This window comes from Neolamprologus multifasciatus, chromosome 20 (genome assembly GCF_963576455.1).
Source record: "Neolamprologus multifasciatus chromosome 20, fNeoMul1.2, whole genome shotgun sequence".
Classification (NCBI taxonomy): domain Eukaryota; kingdom Metazoa; phylum Chordata; class Actinopteri; order Cichliformes; family Cichlidae; genus Neolamprologus; species Neolamprologus multifasciatus.
In genome coordinates this window covers 32,790,529-32,802,600 of record NC_140458.1, presented here as the reverse complement: position 1 = coordinate 32,802,600, position 12,072 = coordinate 32,790,529, and the positions used below count along the sequence as shown (strand labels likewise).

At 39.9% G+C, this 12,072-nt stretch overlaps 1 protein-coding gene across 5 annotated transcripts; it reads right to left on the bottom strand.

Moving 5' to 3' along the window:
- Positions 1-1,724: 1,724 nt before the first annotated feature.
- Positions 1,725-11,919, bottom strand: troap (trophinin associated protein). 5 transcript variants are annotated; one of them, XM_085145857.1, is made up of 14 exons: positions 11,720-11,919; positions 11,331-11,429; positions 10,775-11,012; positions 10,250-10,682; positions 9,946-10,064; positions 9,775-9,826; positions 9,408-9,553; positions 9,248-9,302; positions 9,054-9,145; positions 8,887-8,958; positions 6,401-6,496; positions 6,006-6,300; positions 5,540-5,742; positions 1,725-2,144 (listed from the first exon to the last, which is right to left on the bottom strand). In XM_085145857.1, the coding sequence occupies exons 2-14, from the start codon at positions 11,390-11,392 to the stop codon at positions 2,082-2,084; spliced, it is 1,926 nt and encodes a 641-aa protein (XP_085001983.1). In that variant the 5' UTR covers positions 11,393-11,429; positions 11,720-11,919; the 3' UTR covers positions 1,725-2,081. The 5 variants fall into 5 exon arrangements, with proteins under 5 accessions (XP_085001983.1, XP_085001986.1, XP_085001985.1 ...); XM_085145860.1 differs by having other exon boundaries at positions 9,054-9,139; XM_085145859.1 differs by having other exon boundaries at positions 10,253-10,682.
- Positions 11,920-12,072: the final 153 nt, after the last annotated feature.

Below are 12,072 nucleotides of genomic sequence, written 5' to 3'. Positions count from 1 at the left end.
CATTATACATTTACACATAATTCTCACAGCTAGAGTTTAGAATTAAGCTGGATAGATATTAAAAACATTAATTCTGGAGCAATAGAAAATATTGGAGCACTTTAATAAATAAGCTTTACCTCAACAAATCAACAAGATATTTAAAAATTATCCCACTACATTCTCACCCCAAAATATCTTGTGTATTTGGTGAAACAGGAACAGTATTTCCCAATTTTACTTACAGTTTGGGCTGCTTTCCTCTGCATTTGCTGTTGGTAATTTCATTTCAAATGCAACGAGTCCACACCACCACCTATTCAACTGACTGTGACACTGCATTGACTCATCATCAGGGCTCTTTCTGTCTTGACTGTACTGGCTAACCAATCACATGCTCTGAAAGTTTAAATAATTTCGTAAGCCTAAAATAATTAGTGAAATAAACCAATTGTTCTTTTTAGGAAAAATGAATTTATATGTTATGTAATAATTACAAATTTCATCATTTATTGTTATTATTATAATTATGTATTTAAGAAATAATTTATGGCTTTCACATTACCCACATTTAATGGCATATATAAGAAATTAGTTATGTTTTTAATAAATTATTCATTTATTTAACATTTAAATAAATAAATAATTTAATAATTATTTAATCATGTATTTATTCATTTAATTTTGGCACTTGCGGTGCCCCATACACGTGTCCCTTCTTAATTGGGTCTGTATGAACCTGTATTTGTGCTTTAGGCATTTATCAGAAGAGCTGAAAGTCACCAAGGAAACTGGCAAGTAATGAATCAATCAAGACTTACTCATGATCAATAAAAGATTGGACTAATTAAAGTTAAGTTAATGTGTGCTGGATGGTTTCAGCTTTAACTCTGGCAGTGTTCAGTGGTGTGAGAGTAAAGGGGGGAAAAGTAAAAAACAAAACAAATTTAAGTAGATTTTTCTTTGCATAATTTACACAAGCTACATATAACCTCCATAATGTTTCTCCTGTTGCTCCTGTGCAGGTTAGGTCTGAGCATGAGATGTACCTCCATGAAAACCCGCTTTTAATCTTGATGTTACCTCACTAAGCACCAAAACTTGCTTCATGCAAACCTCTGGACGTGGATGAAATCAGCCCATGGGAGCAGAGGTGATTCAGCTGCTGGCTACATGTTTCATATATTACTCCATAACTCCTAACAGGACACCTCATCACATGACTGAACAGGATGCTTTGCATGTTTCTAGAAAAATGGTTGACCTTTATATCTGGCCAAGAAATAAAGTGCAGAATGCAAGACGGTATGAGATTTTGCATCACTGAAGTGTCCTTTCCATATCTCAGTGCAAAGGAGTACATGTGAGTGGGGCAATGATGGTTTCAGCAGCTCTCTTATTCACAGGAGCACAGCAGGTAGCTCCGGATGTGCGATTTGGGAGACTTTTACATACCTGACACAACTTCAAAGGGATTTGTGTCTCCTCCCGGGACCAAACTAAGGATCTTTGTGGCATTAAACGAATGTGCAAATCTCTACTTGATTCTCTAAAATATAGCAAACTGTCAATCTTAACCAAACTTAAAGCATCATCTTCACAAACATGAAATAACTGAAGGTAAAGACATGAAACAAATATTTGTCTGACACTATTCAAAGTGTTAGTTTTTATCATGGGGTCAAATCCTGAAATGACTTCCCATAAATCGTGTATCTGCTTAAAACAAACAAACAAACCACACATGGCCAGACAGTAACAACTATTTATTACAAACACTGTACATCACAGAGATCCGAACCATTGATCCACATGTACACTACAGCCAACAGCACTGATCTGGTGTGGACTCTTCATTGACCTTTTAAAAAAATATTTTTTTCAACACATACATTGGACCTCGGTCCCAAAAAGATAACTTTAATCTACTTTATTAAAAACATACAAGTGTCTGTAGTTATGAAAGAAAAACAGTATAATTTAGATATACCCTTTTTCTTTTTGGAGCAGCCATTGACCTGGCGGCGTCAGTGTTCGACAAATATTTGTAAAGTGAAGTCAGCGTTTCACAGTGAACGCAAACACTGCAGCTGTGGTGCAAGTCAACTGTCCCGCAGTGGAGAAGGCGGACCGGACGAGAGATCGGAACCAATTGGGACAAATCTCTGAAAAACAAAATCAAGACAAATATTTATTCTGACTGTGCACATCAAACACATCAGACCACAGAGAATATTTAAGCTGCTGTCCTGATGTCCGAGTGTTCTGCGCAGCACTCAGATCACACAGAGTCTTATCGTGGTCAGTATTAAGTGCTTTAAATCTTACATCATCTACAGAAGGAAAAACAACAACAACAGACAAATAGAAATGAAATTAGTAGCACAAACTGACTAAAAGGTTCAATTCGTGCTATAGAAAATTACACCTTATTCCATTTACACAGCATGTTTTATACACCTTTAAAGCAAAACCAAACAAGAAAAGATAAAAATAAAGCAAATGTCGACAGTTTAATATTTATTTACCTCGTCTTACTGTATCGGTACTGCAGACGTACACCTGTAAATCGTCCTGAACTGTACTTTGTTCAAATATGGTTTAAACCAGCGGTCCCCAACCCCCGGGCCTCGGACCGGTACCGGTCCGTGAGTCGTTTGGTACCGGGCCGCGAGAGTTGAGGCTCAGGTGTGAAATGTATAGTTTTCAGGGTTTTTATTGGTTTTCAGCGTTATTTTGTTATCGTTTTTATCGTTTACTCGGTTTTCCTGGGTCTTTTCACGTGTGTTATGAATAAACCTTCTTTTTTTCGGTACCGGTACTAGTTTTATTTTGTTGTATTTATCCGCGACACCTTAAAGGCCGGTCCGTGAAAATATTGTCGGGCATAAACCGGTCCGTGGTGCAAAAAAGGTTGGAGACCGCTGGTTTAAACAACCCGTGAATACAGTTTGGACATCACATGTGCAGGGTGAAAAAGTGTGAATTAATGTAGTTTAATAAATAATTATTAATAAATAATTAGTAACGTGTAATTGGTGAATAATAACCTTAATCCATTTATAATTCTTACAGCTTTCTTCTGAAGCTTATAAATTGGACTCGTATTTGTTTCTATGAGGGAACAACAAAGTAGGTACTCTCCATTTCTCAAGAAAACTCAACATTTTAAGGAACATATTAGGTTATTTTTAAAATTTAAAAAAAAAAAATATATATATATATATATATATATATATATATATATATATATATATATATATTTTAAATTTAACAGATTTTCAGCCTCGACTTCTCTGGGTTCATCGAATCCTTTAATGATATTAAGTTCTGTACATGATGAGATATTCAAAGTCTTCATCATTTTATGCTGATGAACATTTTTCTGAATTTGTTCCACAATTTGTCGATGCAGTTTGGTGAACTTCTGCCTCTCTGAGATGCTATTTTTAAACCCAATCAAGTCATTGACCTGTTGCACATTAACCTAAATGTCTGTTTCTTTTAAACACCACTAACACCACTGACTTTTCCAACCTTTTGTTGCCTCGTCACAACTTTTAGGATGTTTTGCTGCCTTCAAATTCAAAATGAGCAAAGATTTTTCTTAAAAAGAGACATTATCTCAATTTAAATGTTTGACATCGCCTGTGTTTGGAAACCAGTGCGTTTTGTTGTTATTTACATTTTACACAGCGTGCCAATTCTTTGGGGAATTGGGGTTTTATAATGATGTGTAAAACCACAGAGGACACATGCTCATCAGATTACCTGATTTTAGTGTCTGTAATTAGCTCGCATATCTTAGACACGTCATTGCAGATCAAACGACAGATGATGAAGATGTTTACGGGAAAATGATACAAACGCACAAGCAAACATCTTCATGTGGAAACTAATGATAATAATGATGCGATAATGATGCCATAAGATTATTACTGAAGAGAGAGTGGACTCAGCACATTTAAAGCTCTATTATCTCGTCTGTAAATGTATTTTTTTAGCTTAATGCTTCTGAGATTAATGTGTGTTCAGCAAATCACTGATCTTTAATATGGACGCACTGGTACAGCTGTCTGTTTGTGAGCAAATAATGACGTGTTTAACGTAACTTTATTGTTTTTTCCTGGACCACTGAGTGTGAAATAAAGATGGTTTGATCTTCGTTTAAGATATCTTCAGCTTCATACACTGCTGCAACAGTTATCACACCCAATAATCAAACCGCCAAATATTATATACTCAGTTTTTCTATAACTGTTCATTAACATTGCTTTAAAACTTTTATTCATGTTCCGGATGGTCTTCATTTGAGCTTTTCTGTGCCACGACATTTCCAAAACATGCTGTCGGTCTATTAAACTGACTATTAAGCTGAAATATTCACATAAATGATCAGAGAACAGCATCCAACCAAGAATGCACTGAAATAAAGCGTAGCTCTTTCCAGAGTGCTGGCAAAAATGATACTTAAAAATGCTTTGATTCTATGCTATAAACAAAAGAAGAGGTGGTCAAAGTTGTTTACAGGCAAACACCAAAACCTGTTTCGTGGCATGCAACATAGGATCAGTGTGAGACTACAGCACCTGCACTGTGTGAACAGATGAAAACAAAACGTGTCTCCTTTCAGAATTTTCTTCCAGATTATGGCTTCTCTGAGGTTTTATGATAAGCGGTAGTTTGGAGCGCCAACGTACGACTGAAAGCGCTTTTTTTTTGTGTTTATAGTGTGTCTGTTCAGAGGGCGATCGTTTACTTTGGTCTTTCTGTTTATTTAACTTTTTCAGTAAATTCAGAAGGTGATTTTGTGCCTCTGTGAGAACATCCACTTATCTGTGTCGATGCTAGAGCTGCAAGGCCATGTGTCCTCCACAGAGAACAACTACTCCTCTGTGGCGTCTGTTTCCTTTCCACTCTTATACAGTCGCCTCGAGGTGCTTTATATACTGAGATAGTGAGGTAAAGAGCCTGCAGACAACCCTAACAATAAGATGATCCCCTATGACACCTTCAGATCCCTGCTGCAACATCACCTGTGTTGTGCAGGGTCTATTTCTTTTATGTTTGTACCATCATGGTTTCCCTTTTCTTGGCTTTTCAAAATGGAATAATTTGAATAAAAGTCACAATAAATCAAAAATCCTGTGTTGTTCTGCCAACTATAATTTTCTTTAGAAGCAAACTCTGAACTGAATATTTCCATCCATCCACTCAACCTTGATCCAGTTCAGGGTTGCACTTTTGCTCTAGTCCAGCTGTCATAGAGCAAAACACGAGGTCCACCCTGGACAGGAGACCAGTCCATCACAGAGCTGACATGGATAGAGAGCCACACACACTCACTTTCACACCTACGGCCGGTTTAGAGTTGCCACTTAACCGAACGCACACGTCTTTAGACTGTGGGAGAAAGCCAGAGTAGCTGGAGAGAACCCACTCAGGCAGAGCGACGGCATGCTAGTATTTTCAATTCAATAAAAAAAAAGAAAAGAAAAGAAGAAACCATAAAGCAGTGATATAAAGTTGTTACACTGCAGATTGTCAGAGCTACACTTACAGTGGACTCTTCGAAGTGCAAAATGGAGGCCAGAGGGTTTCCGCAGGAAGGTCGAAGGGGAGCAAACCCAGGGGGAGCCCGGACAGACGCTGATGTGTAGGTGGCCACCTCCTCGTCCAAACGCAGCTCCTCCAGGGGAGGAAAACGCTTGCGCAACATCAACACTGCAGAACTCACAGAGCAAGTCTTCTGACCAACGAGATCTGTGACAAGAAAAAAAAAAATCAATTAAAGAATCTAATTATTTAATAGCAGGAAAATTGTGTCACTTTTTAAATCAAATATTGTGGTTCTTTTTCTCCTGGCACTCACTTTTAGTCTTCACTTTAATAAATGTCACAGCGGGCACACAACATTGTTAACCCTTTCCCCATAAAGACGACACCACTCTGTTCAGAAAACAGCTTCAACGGTTACTCCGAGTCAGCTCGCAGAGGTTAAGGGGAGTGTGATCGATCAGAGTTACCTCTGTGCGGGCGCTGAACAGCAGGGCTGATCTTACAGCTCGGTTCTGGCACAGCCGGCACCTCGCCGTGCACTGGCGGCCCCTTTCTCTCTTCTGGTGAAACTGGAGCGCACTGATCCCCCAGCTTCTCTAAACGCGGCACTCTGAACAACTTTTTGCCCGTCGAGAAAAAGATAACAGACTCTCTGTGCTCGGCCTGCAAGAACATCTGTTCTCCCACCAACTTCTCCTCCTCCTCATCATCATCATCGTTGGTCCTGCTCTTCTTCTCCTCTTTGTCACAGTGAGATTTACTCTGGAGACATGAATAGAAAACAAAAATACACTGATTGTTAAGCTACTACTTTAATCAGAAGAACTTAATTGAATGTGGATCGGTCGCTTCAAATTCTCACAGCTGAGGCTTGAACTGGTCGCTGCTCGCAATCTTTTTCTGTCACATTTGCGCTCTGCTCTTCTTCTTCTTCATCAAACAGTCTCTGGACCACCTCCTGCAAAAGGTTAAAGTAATTGTAACTGACACAGAATAAAATATTTGTCCCCAAATATATTGTAGTTACATGATTTTTTAAAAGTAATATTTTTTAATTCCTATTATTATTATTATCTTTAAATCTATAGCGCATCTCTCATTATTCCATGTTAAAAAAAAACTGTTAGAAGTGACTCTTACAGGTTTTTGAGTTGAGAAATCTGTTCTCAGGCCACGAGAGTGATCTCTGCTTTTTACCTTTTATAGCCCTCATTCAAAAAAAAAGGCTTCTAATCATTTCCCATTATAAGCATAAAACAACATAAAAAGTTATTTTACAAAGAAAAACTTTGGACGTGGAAACGTAATGCAGCGCTCTTTTTCTGCTTCACCTCTTTTCCTGCGGCGGTGCCCAGAGTTTGAAGTGTTTTACATTCGGAAATTTGTTTCTTTAAGATTTAATTCCTTTGTTATTTATAATCCAGTTCATCATAGTCCAGACTGGGTTTCTTTGTTTCATTTTCTCGTCTTTATTGTCCAATGTTTATGTTTGTTATATTGTTTTTACATCTTTTTTTGTTTTGTGTAGTGTGGTACAGTAGTTCCAAAATAAACAGACTAGTGTACTCCTAGCGCTGATCCCAAGCCTGGATAAATGGGAGGGTGAAAATAAGTCCCAAATCAACCATTCGCACCTGTCTGCTGTGGTGACCCGTTGGGAAATAAGGTGCTCAAAGTCATGATGGATAAACATTTATTGGGGGAGTTTGAAGAGTTATTAAAACACTTTTGAAGGCAGCTGATTCGCAGTCACACCACAGCATGTTGTCCTGTGTCTACAAGGACCGACACCAAGAACATTTCCTGTAAACTTTTTTTTACCTGCATCTCTGAGGACTAAAATCGAAACACACCATCAGCGCTAATCTGATCATTATCATTATTATTGAGGCCCACAGAGATTTAGATTTATTAATTTGGAAATTTCTTTTGTGCCTCGTGGAAGCTGTCAGACAAATAAAACCACAACAACAAAGACGTCACAATTACCAACACTAAAGACACAGAGATGAAAGCAAAAATACGTGCAAGTGACACCATATCATACCTGATCAGATATTATATATCACCTGGATTTAGGGATGGGTATCGAAAACCGGCTCTCAACAAGAACCGGTTTTCGATGCCATTTTTGCAAACGATTCCCTTATCGATTCCAGTCGCCCCGAATGACGTCACCACGTTGCGGAGCGTGATTTACCTGGCAGGAAACACGGCGCCTCAAAACTTTGGTTATACTTTACGAGAACGGATGACAACAGGGCAACTTGCAATACTTGCAAAGTAGATATTTCATTTAAGGGAGGAAGCACTACGAATATGCAAAAGCATTTGCTCACAAAACACGCGATGACCTTAAATGAATGTCGTGTTTTTAATTCCGCTCCGGACTCGTGAATCTCAACCCAGCAGCAGCGGTAACGTTTGCGCGTCCTCTCCCGTTAATTACTGTGCATTTAGGTGACCATGATGAGAGAGACAGACAGAGTCTGGCTCAGATGCTGGCAGTTCTCGCTGCAGTCTACCGGTAGCGTCTCCTTTCAGGCCAGATAGACGAATGTCACCGAGCAGTGACTCAGTTTGTGGTCAAAGGTTTGCACCCATTTGCCACAGCAGATGATTTTCAGTAAGTGAATGTGTTTAATTGTAGGCAGGGACATTACTGGATATTCTTGTGTAATTGCTACAGAATAATTTATGTTATACTTTGTTATTTCTACAGAAGAAAATTTATTTTATTATTTTACATTTACAATTTTTTTCCTGGGGACCCTGTGACACCCCATTGAAGAGCCGTAGGCTGTGGATCTCTTAAGATCTCACTGTTGGGTTTGTAAGGCCATGTTACTCCTAAATTTCTAACTTGTTCAAAGAGAAGATATAAAACAAAGTTCTAAGCTAAACTAAACCTTAGTGTTCTCCTTTTTTAAAAAGAATCAATAAAGAATCGAATCGTTAAACAGAATCGAAAATGGAATCGGAATCGTGAAAATCTTATCAATACCCATCCCTACCTGGATTTGTTCAACAGAGTTATACTAGAAGGTATAAAGAGATGCTTAGTGAGGCGTATTCGCAGTGAAGGATGTCTCGCTCCTTCCCCACCGCTCATCACTCCCAAAGTTGGGATACTGACATTGTATTTAAATATTTTAAAACCAAAAAGCTTTAGTTAAAACTTTTTATGTGTTCATTTAGATTAGTTCCTGATTCCCTTTTATGGTGACTAGTTAAACAATATTTACGCAAAGTACTTAAGAACATCTTTTGGCACTGACACACACACACACACACACACACAAATAAACGGTATAAAATAATAAATTAAGTCAGGGTTTCCCATCTCACCTCCTGTTGGGGCTGAAGGTTGGTTTTGCAGCTCTTGAATCCAGGAGTGCCGTATGGCGACTGATGCCATTTCTGCAAACAGAAGCATTATGAGTTAACGCTGTGATTGTGCACAACACAACAGACTACCCGGACAGAGTGCCAACATACAATAAATACATACTGACCATAGCAGACAGGGGCTGATGTCTGGTGTTGCGGACTCTCTGTGGGGTCCATTTGTTCAGCGCCGTCTCTTTGAGTGCTGCTGCTGCTGCTGCTCAGGAGAAAAAAAGCCACGTCACATCAGATTAAAAGGACAACGAGATAAGAGTGCTTTGGGTTTTATAAAGATAACGAGTGGAGCAATGCTGCATCTTACTTGCTGGCGCAGCAGTCGCCTCTGGACGATTCTTTCTAACCGGCACTCTCTGAGCCTGAAGAAAGAAGAAATTATTTCAAAGGCAGCACTTAAAAAGCAAAAAAAGCAATAACAACAATGTAACAAGTATGATGAAGTACAGAAGTGAACACAAATTTACTGTGTAGATTGAAGTCGCCCTGCTTGGTGGACAGACTGAACTTCGGGGTGTTGCGCCCACAGGCCCTCCAGCTTTCACTCCCTCGTTCTGGAGGATGCTTTGCAGCGCAGCGGGGTCTGGAGAGAACTGCACAGACTTCACTGATCCTGTGAGAAAAGTACAGACAACAATCATTAAAATAATATGACGTAAGTGTAATACTGAACATTATGAACACCCAACTAGCACTGCCTGATGTTTAGTTTGAATAAAATTGGCTTATATAGTATTTCAAAGGGACTGCTCAGCCATCTACTATAAAATAAGTCTTTTACAATGTTCACATGTATGTGCCAAGCGCATGCTGTGTTCTCCATCTTACACTGACCTGCAGGGGCTCCAGCTTTCTGCCGGCTCTTCATGACGGACACTCGCTGGGGCTGCACACATGATCATTGGACACCTTTAAAAAATGTTTACCTGCTGCAACTACAGGCATTAAATACAAGCAAAGAAAAAAAAGCATGATAAAGAATGCACCGCTATGAATCCAACTCACCAAATAGTTGTACGGTTTGGACTGCGGAGTCGTAGGCGCCGGACCTGTGACGCCCACTCCTTCGTTCCGGAGGATGCTAAGCAAAGCCGCATGGTCAGGCTGGAAGTTCTCCCCCTTTTCTATAATGCAAAAGAAAATAAGCCCAAGAGAAACTCTCTTAAAATCTTCATTTTCACTAGACAAAATAAATGGATTTCCATGGATTTAAAGGAGTGAGGGAAATACAGGCTGTAAGCTTTAAGTGATTATCCACAAAATATAGGTGGAAGTTTGTGCCTTAGATGCGATAAATAAACAAGCTTACCACCTTTTGAAGAATTGCACTGCGTGGTCCGACTAGCATGTGCTGTTTTTGAATGGTCTTTTAGACTGAGCAGGTTCATGCTATTCAAATAGACCTCTGCACTGGGGGCAGGCTGTGCAGAAGTAGCAGCACTATCAGGAAGGGATGACATAGCGGTGGACAAAGATGAAGTCTGAAATGTGCTGGAAGGCCCAGTTGGTCCCGATAGGTGGGAAGCATCTTCTGTTGTCTTTCCGAGAGGCTTCCCTGCAGCTTTGGTTGAGTCCTTGTTGCTGTTTAAAGCGGTTGGATGTTTAGACGGTTTTGTGTTTGCATGAGTCCTAAGTTTTGGGACAGCCAGAGGTTGGTTTTCAGCAGCCGTTCTTGTGCTTTTGGGCTGTGACAGGTTAAAAGGTACAGGCCGAGTGAGTGGCTTTTTCTTCGGCGCTTTTCGCTGCAGAAAAAGGAAAACGCTTATTAAACACATCTGAGTAACCCGAGTAAATAAAAACATGGAAATCTACAGGATCAAAAGGAGATGCTTACAGCCAGAGGTTTCTCCTCCCACCTGCAGTGGGACTGACTGAAGTCCGAGGGAGTCTGAAGATGGAGGGACTTTGCAAGCACCGGAAGCCTGCTTATACCTGCTCGCAGAGGTGCCTTTTTACCAGTGGCTGAGCTTCCTGGATCTTTGTTCTCAATATCTTTGTTGGAAAGGTGAGATGCTGACATGGGTTTGGAAGGCTTTGGGTCCGCTACCTTTTTGTTTTGTTCATTCTTCATTCTGAAAAAAGAAAACCGGTCAGCTTTGTCACACAACCCAGCTCGAGGCTGGGAAATCACCAGAGGCAGCATGCAAAGGGGAAAAAAAGGGGGAAAAGCTGATCCAAGGACAAACAAAACCAGACAAGATGGGAGGCAGATACAGGAGAGGAACAAGCTGCCTGACATTTTTAATACCAGTACTGATTTGATACCTGAGATTTAGAAAGGTATATTTTACTATGAGACAAACAAATAAACACGCTTCTGTAGACAGACCAAATAAGTCCCAGCTCTTAAATTCTATATCAGTAACTGCGGCTCAAATCATCAGTCTCACCTCATAAAGTCACTGCGGATTTTATTCTGACTCTGTTGACGAAGGATTGGAGAAGAGTCCATGATGAGGAGATAAAGCTGTGAGGAGCAACTGAAGCAACTAAAGACAGAAAGAAATTAAAGCTGAGCAACCAAAATACCAAACAGGCTTCTAACAAGGGTAGTATGGAGATGGGCAAAAGACACCAAACATGCAATGAAAACAACAACAAAAAAGACACACAAGACTTTAAAACGTTAACATGTGCTAATTTAAAGTTCTCAAACAATCTGTCTAATCGTAAAAGTGCATGCCTGTTAGTAACACAGTAAAAAACCATCGTGCTGACTTGTGAAAATTACCCAGAGAAGCTAGCTTTACCCCGATCACAAGCCTGGCTACATACGGACCTTCTGTGTTCCTATAATTCAACAGAGTATCCGTTTCTTCCTTCCGATCATCCAGTAAAGTATTTCAGACCGGAACAGCTCCAAATGTTTTGGTTTATCGGGTGTTTTGTGCAGATTTAAAAACCACTAGCCCCGTCCTTTCTCACCACAGCGGGCTGTCAACTTCCTGGACTCATATGAGTTTGTAAAAAGCGCGCTTTGCCATTGGTCGAAATAAGAGTCCGTATCAGCCAATGGCCGCGTGCGCTTTTGTCAGGATAACGTCTTCGACCAATGAGAAATGGAGTTTCATAAACAACTCCATGGTAACGACGCGAAAGTTGTTTTGTCACGTGACAGCGTGTTGCCGCGGA

Excerpts from the sequence above, each read along its gene's own strand:
- troap (XM_085145857.1), bottom strand. The coding sequence starts at position 11,392 with ATGGACTCTTCTCCAATCCTTCGTCAACAGAGTCAGAATAAAATCCGC. Across the intron at positions 6,497-8,886 it reads ACCTTCAGCCCCAACAGGAG|GAGGTGGTCCAGAGACTGTT; the intron begins GTGAGATGGGAA and ends AACCTTTTGCAG. Across the intron at positions 2,145-5,539 it reads TGCACTTCGAAGAGTCCACT|AGATTTGTCCCAATTGGTTC; the intron begins GTAAGTGTAGCT and ends TTTGTTTTTCAG.